This window comes from Amia ocellicauda, chromosome 4 (assembly GCF_036373705.1).
Source record: "Amia ocellicauda isolate fAmiCal2 chromosome 4, fAmiCal2.hap1, whole genome shotgun sequence".
Taxonomy (NCBI): domain Eukaryota; kingdom Metazoa; phylum Chordata; class Actinopteri; order Amiiformes; family Amiidae; genus Amia; species Amia ocellicauda.
The window spans coordinates 14,982,157-15,008,960 of record NC_089853.1 but is presented as its reverse complement, the minus strand read 5'-3'; the positions used below and the strand labels follow the sequence as shown (position 1 = coordinate 15,008,960).

Sequence of the window (26,804 nt, the reverse complement as noted above, 5' to 3'; positions counted from 1 at the left end):
ACCCAGTTGAGTGTTACAACAGTTTTGTAACCTCTATACATATTTAACCGGCTCAAGTTTGAGTTATTCAAGAATAAAGAGTTGGTGAATAATACAAACAATCACTTACTGTACTCATAAGAAAGTATTTTTATTTAGACTAATGGGAACAAAATGTGCTTAAGATCACACTGACCATCAGTTAGCATGAAACTCCTTGAAAATGGCTGCATGAGTCAGCAAAACTCATCTGGACTACTGCATATTTATAGTGCCTTATAATAATGCCAATCAACAGCCACACAAATTCAGCCCAGGTAATGGGCTCTTGATAACAACTGCTGCTTCAGAGATTTTGGGGTTGTGCCTGCTCAGAATGCCAAAGTGCAAGGGAAGTTCTTTAAATCAGCGAGCAACCAAAAGTGCTGCTCAGTTGCCCTACTTGTTTGCCCCCTCCAATCCCCCAACCAGCAACATGCTTTTCACACAGGAGCAGGCAAGTATCAGTGGCACATCTTCTTACAGCCTTTGCCCAGAGTGGAGGGATGCATCCTACAGCCTGGGTCGAGCAGGTCTCCACCTGTAGCTATGCTATTGTCAGCTTTGGCTAGGGAGCAGGCAGGGCTTGCAGAGTGAAAAATCAGCAGTTTTGCATTTCAGGAGGTTTGCATACTGCATCCCGTCCCTCTTGAAGAAAACTCAGAGCTGTATCAATGATCCTAATTAAGGTGAAAGGGTAGGGGAGATAATTGGAGGTTCCACAATTTAAAAACACACAAACACACATTCTTGTAATTACAGCTATGAATGTTAGTAGTGGTTGTAACGCACTGCTACGATGCACTCTCCTGGAAAGCTCCATCTTGTTGCCCTATGACCCCCAGGTGTTAAAGCTATGATTTCAGCCTCACTGCCTGAAGTGGTCGGTACTTATACATAGATTGGAGCGAATTCCAGACAGCCTGGAGGAAGTCAAATGACAAGACGAAGGTGTAAACGGCTTCAGTGGTTGCACCAGGTCAGGTCAGTTAATCAGCAGTTATTTTAAGCTTAATAAAACCAACATTGGTTTCTTCACAGCTTAAGGAACAAATTGCTGCTATATTGAAAAGTTTCTGCATTTTTTATTGTACAGCTGAAAATGTTTGATTATAAATATGAGAACAGGTATGATAAACCCACATAATAAGAAATAAAAACATTAAGGAAAACACTATGCACTACACTATATGAAATATATTCAAACTGAATGAAAGTTAACTGACAACATAACATGCATTGTTAATGCAGATGAAGGGGAATAAACTATTTTCCACTCAAGTGCTATCAAATATTATGTATATTTATTTATTTATTTATTGGCAATATTAATAATAAAAATATATAGTGTAAGAGGGTTCAACTGCAAAACGGAACAGATTCGGGCTGAAGTGAAAAGAAGTCACTTTCAATGGAATGTGGCAGATGTATGGTAAACAATACAAAAGGATCGATGTGCATATCAGTCTCACTTTCAACCATGACCTTCTCACCCTAATGTCACTGTGCCATCTAACTTTCATTCTCTCCTGCAGATTCACCACACTCAAGCACAATACCTAACAACTCACTTACAGTGGCTCTTTCCATCCACAAAAATAAACAATTAAATAATTAAAAATAAATCTGTCACATTAGTATAGACATATAGTACAAGGTAAACAACAGAGTCACGTTTTAAGAATTGTCTTTCAGTGAATAATGCTTCATGCTGAAGTCTATGCTGGAAGATTTTTTTTCCAGGCATACAGTACGGGAAAAACAAGTGCAGGCTGCTCCTTTATCCAGCATTTCTGGCCAAGCATCGTCAGGGCGGGAGTGGGTAAAAATCGGCTTGGCAATCCTCTGTTGAGGATTCCTCACATGAATTGTGTCCTCTTCACAATCATAACAGAGGAAGACAAAAGGGACACATCACTGTGAAACACACACACACACACACACACACACACACACACGATACATCAACTGAGCAGTAGATGAAAAAATGTATTCAGTGATCTCCAATACAACACCAAAGCAAGATTACTGGGATCATAAGAAATACATGTAAAGACCATTCATCTGGTAGCATGTAGATCCTCTTGCTATAATGATGCACCTTCTACAGAAAAAGAGGCAAAGGACAGAAGCCAAACCTTTTCAAAATGCAGAATAAAGATCGAGCTTTGATATTTTAGCCAGAAAGGCATTAAACCTGGGCAGGACAAAATGGAGGGCTCCTTAGAGAGAAGGTGAAACAGATTAATTCCAATTAATCAATAACATTGGGTTTTCTTACAGAGGAGGGTGCTGTCGACACTAGTTTGCCAGGCCATTTGTCCAACTGATATCATTCACATTTCCTTTGTGAAGCTCTGTCTCTCAAGGTCACTTACAGATTTCCAAAAGAAAACAATTGCAGACGTGGAAAGAAAAGCCAGATAAAATGTGTTTTCTCTCTCCAGATAGGGCTGTCTAACTTTCAACCGACCACACAGCTACCCTGCAATAGCAAAGATGACAGGGGATTGCTTACAATCACTTCCGAAACATTTTTTTCCCTCCTGCATCATGGGTCAATGTAATCGCAAAACTTTGCTTTCTCATGTACGTGCATGCGTGTGTATATTATCCCCTGGCACAAGTTTATGTAAATACACAACTGATAAGAAGAAGCTTATACAGTGTGCAAGCCTGTAATTTTCTTTTTTTTTTTTTTTTAATCGCAGCTTCAGTGTCTAAGCAAAATACATTTTCCTAGCTCCATTTTCCTTTTGCTCTGGTGCATCTGCCATTCAGCTAATACAGTGTAACGTTTTAGGACGTCTCTCTTACTCATGGTTTTGTTCAATTAAAATGTATACATTCACATGACAGTGCTGCTATAATTAATTATTGAAAGCACATACATGCACATCTTAAACTGGATAATGCATTTCAGCAACAGGTGTACAAACTCTAGGGTTGTACGAGACTGATTCTATTCCAATTAAGTTTATGTTTTTGTATTCTTTGAAATAAATATGCAAATGGTAAGAAGAAAAAAGAAAAATCTAGGAGAAATCAACTGAGCTGTACAATACAGTACAAACAATCTGCAGTGCACTGGTATATTGGGCAGAACAGAAGTGAAGCTCTTCCTTCATAACCCAGATTGCGCTGGTCATTTGTAAAGTGCTCTTGTATGGCGCAGCTGACCTAAAAATTGTACACAGCTTCTTTTATTTCAATCTGCCAGACCAATATATTAGGTAATAATGCACTCACCTTGAACTGTCAGGGAATGTCACACACACACAAGAAAGCTCAAATATGTGACTACAGTACAGCAAGCATGTAGTTCTTGAGTCAACAGGAGTTATCACATTCCATTCATAAAATGAAACAAAATATGTTTTTTAAATTTTGTTCTAGCAATTATGAATAATACAAATATTTTTGTTTTTTCCTTCCATGCAAAAGCCTTAAAACAATATCCTTCACATTTCAAACCCAACCAGGTGCATTTTAGTTTTGAGCCAAATGCTAAATACAATCTGAACAAAGCTTTCAATTATATCCTCATAACCTCCATATTTGGAAGGTGTTTTTTGAACAAAAATATACATATTTCTGCTGCAATGGTACAACCCTGACAGAGGACAAAAATGCAACTCAATCTGTTAAAGCAGGCACAAGGCACATCACTTTAAATTATAGATGTGTAGCATAATACAACAGGAGAGAAGTAAAAAATGCAATCGAATTAAAATAAATATACATACATCATGTACAGACGTGCTCAAATTTGTTGGTACCATTACAGCTCAATGAAATAATGCTTCATTCCTCCTGAAAAGTGATTAAATTAAAAGCTATTGCATCATGTATACTTGCATGCCTTTGGTATGTCATAGAATAAAGCAAAGAAGCTGTGAAAAGAGATGAATTAGTGCTCATTCTACAAAGATATTCTAAAATGGCCTGGACACATTTGTTGGTACCCCTTAGAAAAGATAATAAATAATTTGATTATAGTCATAGTCCAAACTAATTCGTTTCTTTAATTAGTATCACATATGTCTCCAATCTTGTAATCAGTCATTCAGCCTATTTAAATGCAGGAAAGTAGTCACTATGCCGTTTGGTATCATTGTGTGCAACACACTGAACATGGACCAGAGAAAGCAAAGGAGAGAACTGTCTGAGGAGATCAGAAAGAAAATAAAGACAAGCATGGTAAAGGTAAAGGCTACAAGACCATCTCCAAGCAGCCTGATGTTCCTGTGACAACAGTTGCAAATATTATTAAGAAGTTCATGGTCCATGGAACTGTAGCCAACCACCCTGGGCGCGGCCGCAAGAGGAAAATCAACCTCAGATTGAACAGAAGGATAGTGAGAATGGCAGGAAAAGAATCAAGGATAACTGCCAAAGAGATACAAGGTGAAGGTACGTCAGTTTCTGATCGCACCATCCGTAGCTTTACGAGCGAAAGTGGCCTCCATGGAAGAAGATGCATAAAAACATAAAAAAGCCATACTGGAATTCGCTAAAATGCATATTGACAACCACAATCCTTCTGGGAGAATGTTCTTTGGACAGATGAGTCAAAACTGGAGCTTTTCTGGTAAGTCACATCAGCTCTATGTTCGCAGGGGGAGGGTCTGTGATGCAGCCACTGCAGCCTCTGGCAAAGGGACACCCTGACACGAGCTCTCAGTCGGAAGCGTGGCGAGCTGGCAACGGAATCAAGGTGCAGTCCAAGGAACTGTGCCTGCTGAGTTGGCGTCAGGCGGCTCTTCTTACGATTGACCCAGAGGCCCAATTCGGAGAGACAGCCTAGAATCAGGTCCATGTGGCTCTGAACCTGCTCCCTCGAGTGAGAACAAACCAGCCACTTTGAGGTGGCGGTTCAGGCGCCACAGATCCAAGATGGGGCAGAAACCGCCATCTTTCTTGGGCACTAGGAAATATGGGGAATAGAATCCCTCGTGCTGCCCCGGAAGGCTCGTGCTCTCTGCAGGAGAGCGGCGATTTCAATACAAAGATCCACACACTGCAACGGGTCCACACCACGCCTCGGAAAGGGGGGTGGACGTGTTTGAAACCGTAGGGAGTAGCCAACTGATATAATTTGAGTTGCCAATTTGAGAGTTGCTGGGGGGTGTAAGGGTGGGCCAAAGGCTGGTGGAACGCCTCAGGGACGGGGCTCGGGTGGTGAGGGAGGTGGGGTCGGGCCAGGCCTCCTCCTACCGCGAGCTGCCGTAGGCTGCCAGGGGCCAGGGCACCAAGCCAGGGGGGGCGCTTGCCTGCCAGAGAAACGCTGGCGGAGGTTTGCAGGAGGGCAGGGCTGTTGCTTGGGCTGTGGCCTGGGAGGGGGGCCCGCAATCGGGGGGCCTCGGCGAGCTGCCGCAGGCTGCCAGCGCTGCTGGGCCCTGGGGTGCATCGGTGTAAACCCAGGCTAGCTGTAGGGACTGCTCTCTCTGTTGGAGGGTGTGTGAGAGCATCTCCTCCACAGAGGGTCCAAAAGTGAAGATAGGGGGCAGGGTTGGTGATTTGTCGTTGTGCTCCGAGGGCTAAGCAAACTGGGCCAAGTACAAGGCCAGTAGGCTCTCTGTTAGCGCTTTTCCACCGACATGGTGCCAGTACTGGTGCCAGTGCTGGTGCCAGTGCTGGTGCCGGAGCTGGTGCTAGGCCTGGGAACCAGCTAAACTTTTTGCGAGCCGGCCTGCATTTTCACCAGTTTGGGAACCGAATGCTTACGTAAATGGATGTGGGAGTTCCCAAGCACAAAACAGAAGTCATGAAACACACGCCAATAATAATCACCACCATGGTGATACACACAGCACAAATACACTGTAAAAAACAAAAGAAAAAATGTGAGATCACATGTAGACAAGCAGAAACGAAAATACAACTATACGAATATGCAAAGATAACTCAGCCTTTTATTTATTTATAAGCTGACACAAAATAATGTGTCTTCCCCTCATTCCTTCATTAGAGGACATTAAGATACTACATGGAATTCAAATGCTAGATAAATTTCACATTCATAATCACAATAATAAAATACAGCCTATATAAAACATATTAAATTGAACACTATTTATCCTTCCCTTGTTCATACTGTATTGAATAAAACACAAATTAGAGTTAACATGCATTCATCACCAAACATACAGTTCATTAGGAATATACTTTGTATGAGTGGATACATTTTCATTCATTCAATGCAGCTTGTTTTGGGGGTATTTGCAGCGCAGGCGTGGGCAAATTAAACTGTCAGACGATCTCAGGTGATGTTAATGCTATCATGGTTTGATGGGAAATTCTGCTTATTGATGAAGTCCGTGATAATGGTCCCAAATCATTGTTTCATTGTCCCAGTTGCCAGACACCACAACAACGCTCTTATGTTTTGAAAGTCACCCTGGATAAGGGCCTCTGCTAAGAAATACATAATAATAATAATAATAATAATAATAATAATAATAATAATAATAATAACATTGTCACCACTCCTGAATATACACTCACCTAAAGGATTATTAGGAACACCATTCTAATACTGTGTTTGACCCCCTTTCGCCTTCAGAACTGCCTTCATTCTGCGTGGCATTGATTCAACAAGGTGCTGAAAGCATTCTTTAGAAATGTTGGCCCATATTGATAGGATAGCATCTTGCAGTTGATGGAGATTTGTGGGATGCACATCCAGGGCACGAAGCTCCCGTTCCACCACATCCCAAAGATGCTCTATTGGGTTGAGATCTGGTGACTGTGGGGGACAGTTTAGTACAGTGAACTCATTGTCATGTTCAAGAAACCAATTTGAAATGATTCGACCTTTGTGACATGGTGCATTATCCTGCTGGAAGTAGCCATCAGAGGATGGGTACATGGTGGTCATAAAGGGATGGACATGGTCAGAAACAATGCTCAGGTAGGCCGTGGCATTTAAACGATGCCCAATTGGCACTAAGGGGCCTAAAGTGTGCCAAGAAAACATCCCCCACACCATTACACCACCACCACCAGCCTGCACAGTGGTAACAAGGCATGATGGATCCATGTTCTCATTCTGTTTACGCCAAATTCTGACTCTACCATCTGAATGTCTCAACAGAAATCCAGACTCATCAGACCAGGCAACATTTTTCCAGTCTTCAACTGTCCAATTTTGGTGACCTTGTGCAAATTGTAGCCTCTTTTTCCTATTTGTAGTGGAGATGAGTGGTACCCGGTGGGGTCTTCTGCTGTTGTAGCCCATCCGCCTCAAGGTTGTACGTGTTGTGGCTTCACAAATGCTTTGCTGCATATCTGGGTTGTAACGAGTGGTTATTTCAGTCAAAGTTGCTCTTCTATCAGCTTGAATCAGTCGGCCCATTCTCCTCTGACCTCTAGCATCAACAAGGCATTTTCGCCCACAGGACTGCCGCATACTGGATGTTTTTCCCTTTTCACACCATTCTTTGTAAACCCTAGAAATGGTTGTGCGTGAAAATCCCAGTAACTGTGAAATACTCAGACCGGCCCGTCTGGCACCAACAACCATGCCACGCTCAAAATTGCTTAAATCACCTTTCTTTCCCATTCAGACATTCAGTTTGGAGTTCAGGAGATTGTCTTGACCAGGACCCACACCCCTAAATGCATTGAAGCAACTGTATTTCTGACATTTCAAATAAACATCTAATTGCTCCAACCACTTTTACGTTTGTTTTTTTCCTCTGCTTGTGTCAAGCTTCCTATTGAAAAGATGCACTAAATCAATTTTAAGAACACAATACAGCAGGTCTTTGTGGACACAGTTTTGGTGGGTTTGTACCTTGGGATTTTTCCAAATTCCCATATTTGTTTGAAAAAGACAGCATGTTCATATCACAGTTGCGCTCTATCAGAGAGAACTCAACAGTGACGTCACTACACACGTAAGAGCTGCAATATCCAGCATGCAAGACAAACATAAAAAAAAATACAAAACCTCAGTCCCACACATTAACTTCATGTCTCAGACCCTGACCAGAGAGGAGGGCAAAAACTGAGGTCAAGGCCACATTCTATATTAATTGAACTCTGATAAGCAAAGATAAAGTCTATGGTTTTTAATAGAATGCCACATACATATAATGCAAGTCATACAATTGCAGAATTCTGGACTATAAAAAAATTAAAAAACAGCATTGGTCATTAATCAAAATTAGTTAAGTTTGTAAGCCACATTAACAGTGGAGTGCTTACACTATTTAGCAAGTCTAAAGCAGAATTATTTTCCCTCCTTGCTTAAGGCTAAAAGTTTGTACATCAATCCTTTATGGTTCCCTAAATAACACCATCTCACTCCTTTTCACTCTTCATATATTTGTCAGATGCACAAAAATGACAATGGTAAAACATCTATTAACTATTTGACAACGTAGAACAACAAAAAAAAATAGGTTAACTAATTTAATTTGTCATCATATTAAACGGATAAACTACACTACCCAAACAGACTGAGGTTATTAACAGGATCATTATGTTACAGCAAATTCTGAGCTTCATAAAAATCAAGGTTGAATTTCAGCAAGCATTTGACCTACTGCTGTGAATGAGCTCACAGGGAGAGTTTCATTTGTCCTTCTATAGCTAGACCTACACTTATCTAGCTGCATTCTGGGACTCAGAAAGACAAAGGGGATGTCTTGGCAGCACACATTTCAGAGGACCAGAGTTAGCTGCCAATATTCCTCCTGTATCCAATAGAATCTGACTTGAATAACAATTGGCGTATTTGTGAGAGTATAGAAAAAACAATTCTAACATTTCAGGAACAGGTTAAATGTAAATCAATTAAAAAAAGAAAAATAAACATGGTTAAAAAAAGTTGTACATTGGAAATTTTAAAAAGTATCTCAGAAATATCTTGAGAGCATTGTGCATTGCATTTTCTTTTTTGGTTTTTGGCAGTTTTAATATCGTTGGCAGCCTTATCTAAAAAAACAATCCTTTTCTCCTTAATCAGTCTGATATGGAATGAACAGTGGAATTTAAGCCCTTTCGTCCTTATCAGAGTTTGAACAAAAAGAAAACCGCAGAGGGAAAATACACCTTTGCAATAAGTGATTTATTTTAACTTTTACATGCTTCCCATATAAAAGACAATAATACAGTATACTTGTTTCAGCACAGCAGTTATAAGTATTGTATAGGGCTATGTCAGCTATAGCTCTTCAGTTCTACATGACAACTGTATTCAAGTATAGGCTACTACTTGGGTTCAGGTATTAAGTAATTATATGATAATTAAATAAAGTATCCTATATTTAAAAGAATGTTATCTGGCGATTCATTTTATTTTTCATAAATATTTTTAACTCTATGGATTACTCAAATAAATATTTAACAATAAAAAAATGATTACAATACTGCTTTCTAACTCAATTTGTCAGGGACCCAACCAGGGAGAGTCCATCCATTCACTTGATCTTTTCAACTGACCAAGACAGACTCAGAGGGGCACTAGTTGGAGAACCAATGGCAAATTGTGATCACAATATGGTTAGCTTTGAGGCATTCTTTCAAACAACAAGGACCAAGTCTAAAACAATGGTCTACAATTTCAGAAAAGCAAACCTTGAAGGTATGAGGAGATACTTAGAAGAGGTAGACTGGAGCACACTGGATACAGATTCAGTTGAAAATGGATGGTTATATTTTAAGAATATACTACTTGAGGCTCAGGAGAAATTTGTACCAAAACTTATCAAATAACTTAACCAAAAATATCAAGAGAAAGAAAATGTTCTATAGTGCATACAAAAGAGCAGAGATGAAACTAAATACAAAGAATATGTTGAACTGCAAAGAGATCAAGAAAGCAAAAAGGGAAATAGAAAGAAACATAGCTCTTGGAGCTAAAACTAATGTAAAGAGCTTTTTTCAATACTACAACAGCAAGAGGACAATAAAGGAGGAAGTGAAACAGATAAAGGGCAAAAACTTAAGTATCTTGGAAAACTAACAAGATGTGGTTAATGCTCTAAATTAGTATTTCACAGAGGTTTTTACAAAAGAAAAAACGGATAACATGCCACAGGTTGACAATCAGTCCAGTCAAACCCTAAGAGAGATCAGGATAAATGAGGAGGAGGTACTAAAGGGACTAGCAGAATTAAAAACAAACAAATCACCAGGGCCAGATGGGATATTTCCAACAGTACTTAAAGAAATGAGGGAAATTATTTATAGGCCACTAACTCAAATATCCCAAATAACACTTAGAACAGGGGATGTGCCAACTGACTGGAAGACGGCAAATGTCATACCAATCCACAAGAAAGGGGACAAAACTGAGCCTGGAAATTACAGACCAATCAGTCTCACCTGCATCACCTGTAAAATGTTGGAGAAAATGATTAGAAAGAAAATACAGGAGCATCTAAATGAAAACCATATTCTTGGAGATAGTCAACATGGGTTTAGATGAAGCAGATCATGTCTTACGAATTTATTGGAGTTTTCTGAAAAAGCAACTGCAGCTGTAGATCATGTGAAAGCATATGATATGATATACTTAAATTTTCAGGAATAGAATTAGATGAAGTAACACATGAGAAAGACCTAGATGTGTATGTGGACTCCTCACTTTCTCCATCCAAGCAATGTGGGGAAGCAATAAAAAGGCAAACAGCATGTTCGGGTATATTGTCAAAAGTGTAGAATTGAGAACAAGGGCAGTAATGTTCAGACTGTACAATGCACTAGTTAGAGCTCATGTACAGAACTGTGTACAGTTCTGGGCTCCACACTTCAAGAAAGATATCGCTGCTCTAGAGGCAGTTCAGAGGAGAGCAACCAGACCTATTCCAGGTCTGAAGGGAATGTCCTACTGAGAGACTGAGGGAACTGAACCTTTTCACCCTGGAACAGAGGAGACTACGTGGGGACTTGATCCAAGTCTTCAAAATCATGAAAGGCATCGACCACATCAAACCAGAGGAGCTTTTCCAGATCAGCCGGGGCACACGCACCCGGGGACACAAATGGAAATTGGGCTTCAAGGCATTCAAGATGGAAAACAGGAGACACTTCACACAGAGAGTTGTCACAATCTGGAACAAACTCTCCAGGTAGAAGCTGAAAATTTGGGAACATTTAAAAACAGACTGGATAGGATCCTTGGATCACTTAGTTATTAATGGACACCAAACGAGCACAATTGGTCGAATGGCCTCTTCTCGTCTGTAAACTTTCTTATGTTATTATGTTCTTTATATATTTATTTCTCAAGCTTGTTTCAGAGTTTGCAGAACACAATTTCGGCCAAAAGAAAACTGTAAAGATTCCAATTGATTGAATAGATTGAACACTGGGAGTGTATAAACTCTATATTATCGCTTAAACGATTTATCTCTAGGCTGATCAGGTGGTCAACAAACCTTGAAAAGATATGACTGATAAAGTATAGTTGTTTCATTAACAATAGCCTATGTATACAACTAAATGAACTGCTGAACAAAACTGATCCAAAAGGCAGCTTGTGAATACTGTTGACTACAAAAGCAGATTCAGAACCTGTTGATAATGGTAAAAAATAATAAGTAATAGAAGGTATTGAAAACATCAGAGAACATGACCTCTTGCACAGATTCAATCATTCAAATTATACAGCCCTCTGAAATGGTTGGTACATGATTACATTTATAAAGGGTTTACATTTGCCCTGCAGAATGCAACATTATGGAAAACAATCAAATCATATTCAAACATTTGCAGATAACAAGTAAGCAAATTGATTTAATATTTTAATCATATGTTTATATGAACCCTTTAAGTGTTATTCCTTACAATCACATTCATTAATCTGAGAAATATGCAAGTGACCTTGCAAATTCCCTGTAAACAGACAGAAGTCATTAATTTATTTAGAAATGTAAGGAATGTCTAACATTGGATTGTAATCTTTATTGATAGGACTTGTAATAGTTAAAATACATTGCAGTAATCTTCTTTATCAAAAAACAAAATGTCCCAGTCCATACTGAAAGTCTGATACAGCCCTAAAGCACAATTAATATACCATGAACCATGCAATCCATGTACAGAGGAACAAAAAACAAAAATCTGACATTTTCTCATCATGGAATAAAAAGAAACAAAACTATGTACATCAGATTTTTGTTTTATTATTTTAAAAATGCAACACACAGTCCCCAAACCACATAATAGGTAAAACTTATCAGAATCATTTTTTTCACTCTGTAAAATATGTTGGTTTCATTTGAAGCGAGAGATCAACAACAGGCTACAGTGATCCCATCTCCCCCAGCTCGTTCAACACAACCCTGACATCTGGAAGAACTGTTTTTTCCAGAAAAGGTCAAATCCTTTCAAGGCAGTGGAAGAAGACATCTATATACCTATTACCATATTCAAATCCTTTGGTGGTGGATGAACCAAGTCCCCACTCAACTATAAAGCCCCTTTCAATAGTTTAACAACCCCGATTTGTGATTTGCCATGAGGGGTTTAGATGTAACATGGTTTGGCTTTCTTGGCTGCGGGAATGATGGTCTGTCACCGTGTCCAGTCAAACCCCCCCACCTACAGGGAATGAACCAAGGAGCTGCTGCAGAGTCGTGACAGAGGAGGTGGTGGAAAGTAAAAACAACAAACGTTGTGTGTGTGTTAAGGACAGGGTATTTATACTCTATTGAGCAAAAATGAAAGTGCTGAATCAACGTTCCCATTGGATGTAAGCCAATATAATAATGATGGACAAACTTATAATTGCCTTCATTGGAATGCTGTTCAAAATCACCAAGCATTCAAAGGTAGAACATTTTGTTTCAAAAGCTATGTACATAATGACATTCAATGACGAATTCTGCTAGGTTCCAGGAATCCAGAAGATACAGTTTATCCCCTTGCACTGAGATTTGGAAAAACAGATCTTGATATTGACATGCTTCTGAAACCCCCAGGCCTCACACATAAATGCTTAATAATGAATGATCTCTCTCCCCACTATCGCAGAGCACATGTCATGCACTCTGCTCATGTACACCTTGACGCACCTTACCGTTTTCAAATGCCTGGGGCCTTGCCCTTGCTGCAGCACAGCCACGACAGCTAGTAACAAACACAAAACCTGCCCTGAATGATTTATGAAGGGGGTAATTTGCACCCATCAAAACTTCTCTGCACTGTGGTCTCTAAGACAAAGCAAATTACATAATGTAGTGCTATACACGAAACTGACAAACGCTGCCTTGTTTCTACAAACGCTAGCCAAATAAATACAAAACTCTGTTATGCAAACTATGTTATGCACACCTTCCTAGGTATATTTGTCATGTTAACTACTCGTGGATTTGTAAAGATCTGGAGTCAAAAGGGTTAATAAAATGAATATCCCTGAAAGAAAGAAATAAGGTAGGGACAGCACCTCACAAACACAATGTAATGCGTTCCTCGTTGAGAGGTATGCAAAGGGCTTCGGACAATCTTTTGCTAAAATCTGTTGAGGGACCTTAGGTTAAGTGTGGAAAACTCTAGTCCTGGAAAACCCACATTTTACAGTTTTTACTAATCACTAGTGACATCAATAGTGACAGCTTATTAAGCACAGGCCATGTGTTAAAGCTGGTCAGTAAGAGAGCATACGGAATTTAAACCCTAAAGCAGCCTTCCAAGAATAGAGTGTCAACCTGCAGAATCTTAAACAAAAGTGTAACCTTCCAAATTGTTCAAAAGCTGTATTCCTCAAGAATTAGATTTCCCTTTGATGAACAAGTCAATTGCTTAACATGCATTCCCAGCATTTAGAAATTGGGAATGTAGGGAGGGAGAAAACCAGCAGAATTGGGGCCCTATAGAAAAAGGTTGGCCACCCCATCCCCACAGTAGGCTACAGTATGCCAAAGAGTATTCGAGGGAGTTTTAAGAAGAGTGAGGGAGACAAAGGAATTTGAAGCTTCATCGGCTAGGAGAGGCCAGTGTTGCTTTCCATTAGGAACAAAAACATTTTATTCTTTATTCAGTCTGTGCAAAAATCAATGCTTTTCAGACCAGGTTTTTGAAGGCCAGAGCATTTCTGACTTTCATTCCTGAGTTCTTAATTTCATTGAACAAATTTTTCACTGAATTTAATCAATTTAACCTCTGCTGTGTCAAGGCTCAGAAATTCAATTCGAGCACACTCGCTTGTTCAGGACCTAACCCATCTTGAAAGGCTACCATTCACTGGTTGGTTTGGCTCTTTACATTTTCATTGGGTGGGAGTTCACCCAAACAATGTGACAATACACAATTAAAAGGCCAGAAACAGGAAACAATGTTAAGAAATGTTTGAAATAGTCACTCCCCTTGCTAGAACAATTGTATACTGACTGTCTCAAATCAAATAAAGTACAGTGTGTTCAGACCTTCAGGACTCTAAGCTCTTATTGGTTAACACAAGTGTGTTGTCCCCTGGTCTGTAATGTTTGTCACATTCATAAAGATAAGATAACTATTACCAGAGACAAAGACGACTCAGAGGAGCAAGGGAGACCAACATCCTGCACAACTCTGGGTGCAGGATTACTCAGCATCAATGGAAGTTAAATACAATTCAGTTATGTCCTACAAATATGAGGCCCCTGTCACAAAGTCAAAAATAAGTTAATTGCTGTAAGAAAAAGGAGTAGAGCATGTGGGATCACTCCTAAAAACTGAACTTAACACTGTCCTCTACAATTACGTTTGTGTACAGCAAGTACACTTATTATAAACTTGTAAGGGCTAGTTTTACAAACTCAGATTAGCACTAGTCTTGAACTAGCCAATTTTATTTTAGGTAGTGGAGTATAAGACTTGTGCTAATTGAGGTCAGTGGAACCAGCTGTTCCTGTCATAAAGAGACATTAGAAAATAAAAACTGATTTAAACACATGCAGTATTACTCAGCATATTGCAATCGTATCACTTTAAAGTAAAGCCAATATTTCTAATAAATCAGTTCGTCCTGTTTTCTTTTTTGGTTTAAGACTTATACATAAACTTTTTTATTTTGAATCTGGATGAAACAGCAGCTCATCTGTTTTCCAGCACTTGCTTCTTAAACTTTAAAATAAAATAAAATTTAAAATATTTATTGATGTTGCACTGCAGTACATAAAATCAATCAAATATCCTTTTTGGCAAAAGCTCAGTTCTGAAGCAGATCCGAAGGCCGCAATGCTAATTGTTAATTTAAAATATATATACACCGATCAGCCATAACATTATGACCACCTGCCTAATATTGTGTAGGTCCAAAAACAGCCCTGACCCATCATGGCATGGACTCCACTAGACCTCTGAAGGTGTGCTGTGGTATCTGGCACCAAGATGTTAGCAGCAGGTCCTTTAAGTCCTGTAAGGTGCGAGGTGGGGCCTCCATGGATCGGACTTGTTTGTCCAGCACATCCCACAGATGCTCGATTGGATTGAGATCTGGGGAATTTGGAGGCCAAGTCAACACCTTGAACTCGTGATTCATCAGACCAGGCCACCTTCTTCCATTGCTCCGTGGTCCAGTTCTGATGCTCATGTGCCCATTGTAGGCGCTTTCGGCAGTGGACAGGGGTCAGCATGGGCACCCTGACTGGTCTGCGGCTACACAGCCCCATACGCAACAAACTGCGATGCACTGTGTGTTCTGACACCTTTCTATCAGAACCAGCATTAACTTTTTCAGCAATCTGAGCTACAGTAGCTCGTCTGTTGGACCGGAAAACACGGGCCAGCCTTCGCTCCCCACGTGCATCAATGAGCCTTGGCCACCAATGACCCTGTCGCCGGTTCACCACTTTTCCTTCCTTGGACCACTTTAAGTAACACCCCACAGGAGCCGCAGTTTTGGAGATGCTCTGTGACCCAGTCATCTATCCATCACAATTTGGCCCTTGTCAAAGTCGCTCAGATCCTTACGCTTTCCCATTATTCCTGCTTCTAACACATCAACTTTGAGGACAAAATGTTCACTTGCTGCCTAATATATCCCACCCACTGACAGGTGCCATGATAACTAGATTATCAGTGTTATTCACTTCAAGGGGGCATTTTCCTGGCATGGTTTGGGTCCACTTGTCCCCTTAGAGGGAAGGGTCACTGTAAATCATTACAAAGTGATCACCTTTATCCTATGGTGAAACATTTCTATCCTGATGGGGAGTGGTCTCTTCCAGGATGTCAATGCCCCCATCCACAGGGCATGAGGGGTCACTGAATGGTTTGATGGGTATGAAAATGATGTGAATCATATGCTATGGCCTTCACAGTCACCAGATCTCAACCCAATTGAACACCTATAGGAGATTTTGGAATGACGTGTTAGACAGCGCTCTCCACCACCATCATCAAAACACTGAATATCTTTTGGAAGAATTGACCAGTAGCGTTCCAGAGACTCGTAGAATCTATGCCAAGGCGCATTGAAGCTGTTCTGGCGTCTCGTGGTGGCCCAACACCTTACCGAGACACTTTATGTTGTTTTGTCCTATAATTTGTCACCTATCTGTTTGTGTAAACATTTGGACAGCAACACAAAGGTCATCATTTTGGCTCTGTACGCCATCACAATGGATTTGAAAGGAAACAAGATGTGCTTTAAATGTAGACTTTCATCTTTAATTTGAGGGTAGTTACATCCAAATTGGGTGAACGGTGTAGGAATTATACCCATTTTGGTCCCTCCAATTTTAGGGACTCAAAAGTAATTGTAAATTATTTTTAAGAATGTACCAAATAGTTGATTTGGCCACACCAAATGTTTTTGCCATCTCTCGGATTGGTTTGTTTTGATTCAATAGGCAAAACTGAAGACAAAATGCCTTAAGAACAAGCAGGAACTAAAGACAGCTGCAGTACAGGCCTGGCAGGGCATCACCAGGGAAGAAACCCAGCATCTGGTGATGTCAATGGGTTCCAGACTTCAGGCAGTCATTGACTGCAAAGGATTTGCAACCAAGTATTGCAGCTCACAATTTAATTAATGATTATGTTAGTTTGATCAATTGCCAAAATGATGAGAATTGTGTCACTGTCCAAATATTTATGAACCTAACTCTATGTTTGTGTGTATATACACCAATTAGCCATAACATTATGACCACTGACAGGTGAAGTGAATATTATTATTATTTTTATTTCTTGGCAGACGCCCTTATTCAGGGCGACTTACAACATAAGTGCAAAACAAAATGAAAAAATAAAGAGAAGTACAAGGCATCAATCATTACAAATTCAATTTACATAAAACATAGCAATTCAAAAAATTATACATTTTACAACTTCTAATTTACAATTTACACAGGCAAGTACAGTAAGTGAGGTTCTACATCCTGGACGGTAAAAGCTAAGTGCTGTCAAGAGGGTCACAGTCAAGGGCTACGGGAAAGGGAGCAAGGAGGAAACAAATGAAAAACACAAGAAGCATAATAAAAATCTGTGAAGTGCTATCTGACGGGGGTTAAAAGGACTAATATTATAAGTACTGTCTGAAAAAATGGTGTCTTGAGTAAGCGCCGGAATGAGGTCTGCTGTTTTGACTTCAGTGTCAAGGTTGTTCCACCATTTGGGGGCCAGGGATGAGAAGGAGCGGGCTCTGGAGGAAGGGGAGTGGAGAGGAGGCAGAGTTAGTCTTAGCAGTTAGCAGTGTTCTGGAGGGGATGTATGGAGAGACGAGTGTCTGAAGGTAGCTTGGTGCAGTGTGGTCGAGACAGCGGTAGGTGAGGGATGCGTGCCGGTATCGGGAGCCAGTGGAGGGAGCGGAGCAGTGGGGTGTCGTGTGTGAATTGGGGCAGAGAGACACCAGACGAGCCGCAGAGTTCTGGATGAGCTGGAGCGGCGGGTAGTAGTTGCAGGCAGGCTGGCCAGGAGGGAGTTGCAGTAGTCCAGGCAGGAGAGGACCAGTGACTGGACGAGCAGCTGAGTCAAGTAGTCGGTGGGGAAGGGATGGATTCGGCGTATGTTGCTCAGGAAGAATCTGCAGGTGCGTGTCAGCGTGGGGATGTGCTGGGTGTAGGAGAGCGCAGGATCGATGAATAATACTGATAATCTCGTTATCATGGCACCTGTCAGTAGGTGGGATATATTAGGCAGCAAGTGAACATTTTGTCCTCAAAGTTGATGTGTTAGAAGCAGGAAAAATGGGCAAGCGTAAGGATCTGAGTGACTTTGACACGGGCCAAATTATGATGGCTCGACGACTGGGTCAGATCATCTCCAAAACTGCAGCTCTTGTGGGGTGTTCCCGGTCTGCAGTGGTCAGTACCTATTCAAAGTGGTCCAAGGAAGGAAAAGTGGTGAACCAGCGACAGGGTCATGGGCGGCCAAGGCTCATTGATGCACGTGGGGAGCGAAGGCTGGCCCGTGTGGTCCGATCCAACAGACGAGCTACTGTAGCTCAAATTGCTGAAAAAGTTAATGCTGGTTCTGATAGAAAGGTGTCAGAACACACAGTGCATCACAGTTTGTTGCGTATGGGGCTGTGTAGCCGCAGACCAGTCAGGGTGACAATGCTGACCCCTGTCCACTGCTGAAAGCACCTACAATGGGCACGTGAATATCAGAATTGGACCACAGAGCAATGGAAGAAGGTGGCCTGGTCTGATGAATCACGAGTTCAAGGTGTTGACTTGGCCTCCAAATTCCCCAGATCTCAATCCAATCGAGCATCTGTGGGATGTGCTGGACAAACAAGTCCGATCCATGGAAGCCCCACCTCGCAACTTACAGGACTTAAAGGATCTGCTGCTAACGACTTGGTGCCAGATACCACAGCACACCTTCAGAGGTCTAGTGGAGTCCATGCCACGACGGGTCAGGGCTGTTTTGGCGGCAAAAGGGGGACCTACACAATATTAGGCAGGTGGTCATAATGTTATGGCTGATCAGTGTATATAGCATACCAAATACTAATACAACAGACTTTGAAAGAAAAAAATAAAATAAATGTACTGCACTGAAAGCATATATTTAAATTACAGGTTTTCAGACAAGGTCCATAGGCCCATCCCTGACTAATATGAATAATGCATATCTTTTCACTCCAGAATAGTTTCTCAAATGAATGGATTAATGATTCTAAGATTCAACCCCTTAAGTCTTGATACCATTTGACCATATTTTGAATTGGTAGATATATAGCCCTTCCTACTGTGAAAAGTCACTCTAAATATTTAACAAAGCCATAACATGTAGATACACAGACTAGACATATATAGAAGTCCTGTAGCATTGGAAACGTCACAGTGATAAAGTCTCTGCATCCTTCTTGAATTCATTGCATAGGGAATGAGTTGATAACACGGTAGACATTCTTGGCAGCCTCTGACTTAAACAGAGATGCCTCCATCTAACTGCAGACAATAATTAGACATTTCAAACTAAACAATGTTAGTACCAGTGAAGACACAGGAGGGGCACTGTATTTTTTGTTATTCTTATTGTTGTTGTTGTTGTAGGAGTTTTGTTTTAGTTTGGAAAAAATCTGAAACCTTATCCTACATTGTAATACCAGGAGTGCATTTCAACAATTGCCTGGAGTCCTTACAAGCATGTAATTGTCTGCAAAATTGAAAATTTTCAAACAAGACAAGTTTTGTACCTCCCTCTCTTTTGTGTGCCAGTCACTTCAAATTGCTCTAACCTGAAGGACTTGCAGTTACCCTAAACAAAATGACACAGAAATATGCATTCTGTAAATCACTCATTTAATCTTGTCAGCAACAGTAAATCAGGATTCTTAAATCAAATGCATTTGTCCTATAGCATTTCCAGTTCAAACGATCTGTATAGAACAATAGTAAGGAGTACCTATACAGCTGTGCCTACAGCAGAAATTAAGAAGTCAAAAGTATTCTTCCAGAAGAACCACTGCTGAAATAAATTTCCAGAGGCAAAAGCAAACCAACATCATCCAAGGGTAAATGACAATGTTGAAAATTCTTTAAATTTTTTATTTTTTGTGGTTAAACACAGTCCCCTTGCTGAAGAACTGGATCAAACTGTCTATCACCAGGCATAGGGAAGTTTACTGGCATCTCCATCTTGACACCCAGAAGTCATAGGGTAGAGGTGGTGGAACAAGGCAAAGCAATCTACTCAAAACACCAGAGGAACTGCCAAGTTTAGCTGCCCGTTATCTCCCGTTCCTCCCAGAGAAGATACTGTCTGCTTTGAGCACGCATGGCAACCGTTCAAAACATTCCCCTGCTTTAGATTCATTTCAAACTCAGCAGAACCTTTTTCTCTCAGGCAATAGGCTGAGTTGTGTTGCATCTCGATCAACAAAGAGCCTAATCATAATCCACTGGGTGATAGTTGGCCTAGGAAATGAACATAAACACTTCAAATAAAAATAATGTAGGATATACTATACAACGAATGGGTTAAAGCAATATCAATCCTCCACCCATGAAACTACAAAGGCTGAACATTGCTTTCCGTTACATTATTAGGAGAAACATTAATCAATTTAACAGTCACTCCAAATCCTACCACATGCTGTATTTAAGTATAAGGGATCACACACTTAACGACTGATCTGAAACCCTTTGTTGTTAGGGATCTCCAAAACTCCCAAAATCTTGCGCAAACACGCGTGATCCATCCAGAGAAAACCGCTGTTGCTGTTTGCGTTCATATTTGCGGACAAACAAAAAAAGCACAGAGAAAATATAATGTGGGTAAAGACATGGCTGGGGAGGTGAGGGCAATAGCATGTATACTCTGATGTGTGAGTTGGAGGTGTGCAACAGGCTATATCCATCCCACAGTATGATCATCACATTGTAGGTATCGATATTTTGCACAGACCTGGGTCACAGATACTATTACAGATTACAGATACTAATTGGTATTTGAAAATATTATTTTCCCTGTATTCGAGTATTTATAAACGATTTGTGAGAGAGACTTGCAGGTTTTTTAGCTGCATAGCCGAGATTCCGCTATGCAGCTAAAATCCATGGATTTTGTAATTTTCCAATGCGTACCGCAGAACATGGGTATTGAATTGATCAATGAAAAAGGACGTTACTATGGTCTATCCTCAGCCCTAGAGATATTATATTTTTTTTTACACAATCACAGACCGTGACTACAAATATCTAGTCAATCCAAAAGTCAGCCTCTGTCAGCCCTGGAACTCAGCTAATAAGGCAGGTGTCAGGTATAGGCTGCTACAGAGTGCAGTTGCAGAGCACAGAAGACAGAGAGAGAAACAGACTTTTACATTATAGCTTACAAACAAAATACTTTTGCTATGAACCACAATGATTTTGGTAGTTTTCGATTCAGAAAAGCTTAAAGATGTATGCATGTATAATGTACTTATAAGGCAGTATTAGAGTGGATAATGTAAAAAAATAAACCTAATTAGATTAGATCCACTATCGCTATCAGAAGTCCCCCTCAGCTGGTGGAGGTCCCAGGAGGCTACATTTCCTCTGCTGGCCAAGTTAGCCAAGCGCTGTGTGTGTATCCTTGGCACTAGTGTTGCAGCAGAGAGAATATTCTCTACTGCTGGGGATTTTGTAACAGCACAATGGAGCACTCATATGGACCAGGTCCTATTTCTACATAAGAACTTAGACATTCCAGCCAGTGGTGGACACTACGTACACTCCACTGCAGTTCAAAGGTCAGCCTTTACTTCGAATCTAAATGTAGCCCATTCCTGTTTAATTCTTAAAAGATTTTAAGTTGCTGATTATATGCAAAAAAAAGTTTACGTTTTGATTCCATGCAATGCAACAGTGATGTTTTGTTTGTTTGAAGAAATGTTTGTCAATGTGAGGGAATTTTTGTACTTTTGCATGGAACTAAACTGTGGGTTACAATCTTATTTCATTATAAACTTGTGTAAGAGCTGTTCCAGTCAGTGTGCAGTTGCAATAAATGTTGGACATTAACAAATTACTCAAGGTTCATCCCCCCCCCCCCCAATCAAGTGTAGGCAAATATTTGTGCTTTGATCAATTCAACAGTTTACTGTATTGAAATTAGGATAATTCAAAATCAAATCGAGAATCATTTTAACATCGAATCGTGAACCCAAGAATTGAATCGTGAGATTGGCAAAGATTCCCACCCCTAGCAGGCCCAGACCATGCTGCTTGTCTTCACAATCAGTGCAGATTAGTCGGGAGGGCCAAATCGGGCTAAAAATCATGTAGTGTGACCTTATCTTAAGTTTCTCCTGGGCTTGTTCTCCAGTCCTCTCCAAGGGCAGTGACCCACTTTGGAATGGTCTTAAAGAGACACCACACAATCTTCATCATTGATATCTCGGTAAATACAAGGTCTTGGAGGAAGCCCTTGACCAGCCTAAATGACAGGGCAAGTGACAGAGTCCATTATAAATGGCATTAAAATTACAGCTGCTGCGATCAGGCTAAAAATGGCACAGCACTTGTTTACATGAGCGTAAGAATCCTGATATTTTTCAACAATGTAGGTTTTCTGAAGACCAGTTCTAATATCCAACAGTAATATAAACACGCTTAGACAGCTAGAAATGTCAGATTAAATTACGCAATATACATTTTGTTACTTTTTGGAAACGTACATTTGGGGAAAACGTATTGAAGAAGCAAACTGTTCATGTGTGCCCTCTCCTCCTACACATGGGTTTAGCTCTGCATAATGCAAAGCACTCTTTGTCAGAGTCATCAAAGGTGGATCCCTCTCCATTCCACTGAGCTGTGATCAACATGAATGGCATATTCTTCTGTGTTTCACAACCCATTTACACATACACAGAGAACACAAAGGAATTAAATGCAATATATCGTTGGATAGGAGTGTTTTAAAGAGACATTTTAAGGGTTCGGCCCTCAGTGCAGCAATATTAACTGTGGAAAGTGCATACACTGCTGTTGTACAATGATTGAAGGGGAGGCAACTATTTAGGTTAGGTCTTAAGTCTCTGTCACTCTACAGGAGTTTTGTTTTTCTCTCCTCCATGCCTAACAGATTCCAATTTCTTGGTGTTAATTTTTCAAGTGGTTAAGTGTTTATTTCAATGTGCTCTGTGGTAATGTTGCGAAGGGCCCAATAGCAAATGAACATTAATTAGGCTAACAATAGCTACTCACATGAACACCAGGTAATGTCAATATCATAAGTACCTCGACTAAAAAAGGGTTTAAATTGGGTTTTCTTTTTGTACTGGAGTATACTGTAAACAATCTCTGACACTTAGTTCAAATTGCTTGGACAACAGTCAACTCACTAGGTCCCCGATGCACTGGCTTCTTTTAAACAGACACACATCCAGCTGCCTGAGGCCTGAGTCCCATAACTTCTTGGCTAGACTTGAAACCAAAATCAGCTGGCTCTTACTAGCTCCCAGCCCAGCTCTCCTGGTCTTGTTCCCCAATCCCTGGACCACACTTTGGCTGACCCCAAAGTTGACAAGCTACTGCTTCTTCAGAGGGTGGGACCACCTCCAGCACACAATTTGCACGCGCCACCATCCACTACTCTGTATACCTATTTATCACCATGAGCATGACATACTGGGATGTCATTGTTAGGAAGTCTAGATAATATCAGTTTATACATTGATACATGCAACCAGAATCTCAGTATCTTTTTTATCACACCCACTAACTAAACTGCTGAAGTTCAGAAGTGTGGATGCAAGAAGTGAAACAACGCTTTAACAATGCTAATTTAAATCAATATAACCATGTTCTAAGGGGGGGGGGGGGGATCTGAAACTGCAGGATCATTAAGCCTGGCCGGTAGGTATGACAGCAAGTGCCTGGTCCCTGGAACTCATATCTCATGAGAACCAGTAACTACCAAGAGCAGGGGAGATCAAACCATGCTATTGTTGAATTTGACAGCAAACATAACATGACAACCTGAGATTAAATTATTAATCCTAATGTAAATGGCATGTGTCAACAACACAATAGTGGCTGGAATAATGAGAAAGAAGGATAACATTCAAATAAGCACGTCCTTCATAAGTTTTGTTTTCACCTCACAGTCTTATAGAGCTGATTAATTATTTACTTAAGTCAATTTATGGAGTACCGAGTGGAATGATCAACCCTGCAGCATAGGAAGTTAAAAACAAACAAAATAGCATGTAAAAAAGATGAATGCTTGGTTTGCTTTTTCTGATCAGTACCCCTTTAATTTTCCTAAATTAATTTAAGCAGTAGTATAAGCTGTAGCTGCCTTGTAAGGAACCCTCCTAAAGAGTGAATAGCCTAAATATCAGCATGATACTAACATAAATTAAACTAAAAACATGGTTTGCATCCATCAGTAGCAAAATACTACCATAAAAACCTTCATTGCACACCTGTATACAACAGGCTTGTTTGCCATTATTGGGGGGGGGGGGGGGGGTACCTTATCAGACAATAGGAAACTATTTAAGGTGAAAATAATTATGTAACAAAAAATGCAATGCTGACAGATCATTAAATGTTGTCAAGTGCCTCTACAAAGACTGTTTCCAAAAAAACAACATAAGTGTAAAGAGAACCAGGTTCACAGAAATTCTTAAGAGAATTTCCCGGTCTTTAAGGAACAGTGCACCTGGAATAAATGGTGTGTGAACGGGCCTTTAATCTAATTTATTTGTCCTCAGTGGTCAAATGAAGATAAAGAAAGTTTTGTAAATAAGATAATTATTTTATACTTGGAATCAACATACTGATTTTCTCACTTAAATTAGCAATTATTCTAGTCATCATATTGAATATTAGTTTACAGAATATTTATTAATTAATATTTATTTTAAATAAGAACATGGTTGGTTTTCATTACTTTATTCCTAATCTGGGGGGGGGGGGGGGGGGGACCTGTGGCTCCAGGGGGGATCTATACTGGTGCAGCAGATGATGCCTGGTGTATGGGAATTAAGTGTCCTGGGTGGTGTATTGAATGACACCAGGTGAAGTGACTGACACATAATTGAAGAGCTGAGAATGTGTATTGATGGTCCAGCATTGTGGGAAGAAATTAAGGAAACTGATTCTCAACACAGCCAATCAAATGCTGCAAACATGGTCATGTGAATCAGCCCCATTTCTTCTCAGGGTAAAATGAAGGTACAAATCTGAATAGGCCAATCACCTGGTAGAGCCCTGTTATACATTACAATTATTCAATTTTTTTTTTTCTGAAACATCCATGACAAGTTACTTGTACACTTAAGATAAAGTGCATTATTTCATATAATGACAGTACTATGATCATCTTTGAAGTGGCTTTCAACTGTCCTGCTTATGAAGTACAATATAGAGATAGTAGCTTTAAAAGAAACAGTCTATAACAAGAATCTTATGCATTTCTTGGTCGACCCAGGCAGAAGAGAAGATAGAAACAACGCTTGGCAAAAACGTAGCAAACGTGCCCTTGAACTAATATAATGTATGTCTGCCATGTAGCACCTGCTCTCATGCATTGCAAAACAAATCGATCAGCTGGTGCTGCTCATGCCGTGTGTTGTTTAAACCAATAATCTGGAAGACACTCGGCATTTACTCAAATTGTCCCTAGACTGTAATAAGGAGGTCAATTGTAAAAGACTCACACAGCGAAGTGGTAAACAAAGCACTTCCATCCAGTCGGTCTCTCCAGAAAGTTGTACACTCGCCCTTGAATGTTGGTCCTGGTGAACAGGGGGCGCTTGGCGCTGTAGATAGACACCCTGGGGTCGACCCGCACGCCGGGGGGCCGGGGGCTGCTGTGGGGAACATCCACGCTGATGTCTTCCTCCAGGCGGCTGCTGGGACCGGCTGTCCCGTCCTGGCAGCTGCGGCTCCCCGGAGAGTCATACTGGTTGGCGCCCACATGCTCGGCCATCTCCAGTGCCGACCTGTCCGGGCTGCTGGTTTTAGTGGCCGGGGACTTTCCCCAGTTCAGCACGCTCCTCTTCTTAGCGCTGGGGGAGGACATGGGACGTGCAGGTGGACTGTCCTTAACACAATGAGACTCGCTACTGGAAAGAGAGAGAAATGTGTAGTCAGTGGTTTAATTAAGCGTGTAATTCTGCCTGTTATAATAAGCAAGGAATGTCTTTATTAACATTAAAAAATAATAATAAATACATAGAGATTTTGTTAAATCCTCTATAGGCACGGACAAGGACAAAAATATTCTCAAAAAAAAAAAAAAGTCATCTGGGAAATGTTTAAAATATACAGAGTCAATTAAAAAAAAAAAAAAAAAAAAGCAAATGTATGAAAAAGCCGATTTCAAATACACGCCAATTCAACATCGTTAGAAAGCTTTGATGACAGTGGTTACAAATGGAAAATTAAGCACCGCGTTGGGGTGGTCGTCACAGACGTTCAAAGAAAAGAAAGCAATGGAAATTAAAAACATTTTAAAAGTATAAAATGAAGAGGCATTTTGCTTTCAACTTACCATTCCCCTCGGCTGTGAAGGGGAGGGGGTGTCCTTACTCCTGTCCCACGTGTGTGTGTGTGTGTGTGTGTGTGTGTTGATTCATGCCAAGGCTCAGAGCACTTCATCGACTGCTAATGGCCACTTCACTGGGAAGGGGCGGGACAGGCCCCAGTTTAATTTGAAGGTGCACGATTCAGATACACAACCGTGTGTATTTCCCCCCAAAACAGACTGGTGCTTGTTCTTTAATATGCAACTTCAGCCACCCGGTAATGTGACTCCCTACAGTCAATAACGACATTTCACTATAGCCGATTGAAAACTGTAAAAGGAAAACAGAATAAACAATAATCCCGTAAATAATAGAAAACGGTTTAGTCCAACAGATGCAAATCGCTTCCCTTTTCCTCTTTTGTTCTATACGTGTT

The 26,804-nt window shown here is 40.5% G+C and overlaps 1 protein-coding gene across 3 annotated transcripts in view; it reads right to left on the bottom strand.

The window, feature by feature from the left end:
• The window catches only part of kcnq1.1 (potassium voltage-gated channel, KQT-like subfamily, member 1.1), a 343,893-nt gene extending 317,389 nt beyond the window's left edge, over nt 1-26,504 (bottom strand). For all 3 annotated transcript variants that reach the window (XM_066701065.1, XM_066701066.1, XM_066701067.1), the window contains exons 1-2: nt 26,395-26,504; nt 25,559-25,966 (exon numbers count right to left, since the gene is read on the bottom strand). In XM_066701065.1, coding sequence (XP_066557162.1) covers nt 25,559-25,966; nt 26,395-26,501 — 515 coding nt within the window. In that variant the 5' untranslated portion in view covers nt 26,502-26,504. The remainder of the gene's footprint in view (nt 1-25,558; nt 25,967-26,394) is intronic.
• Nucleotides 26,505-26,804: the final 300 nt, after the last annotated feature.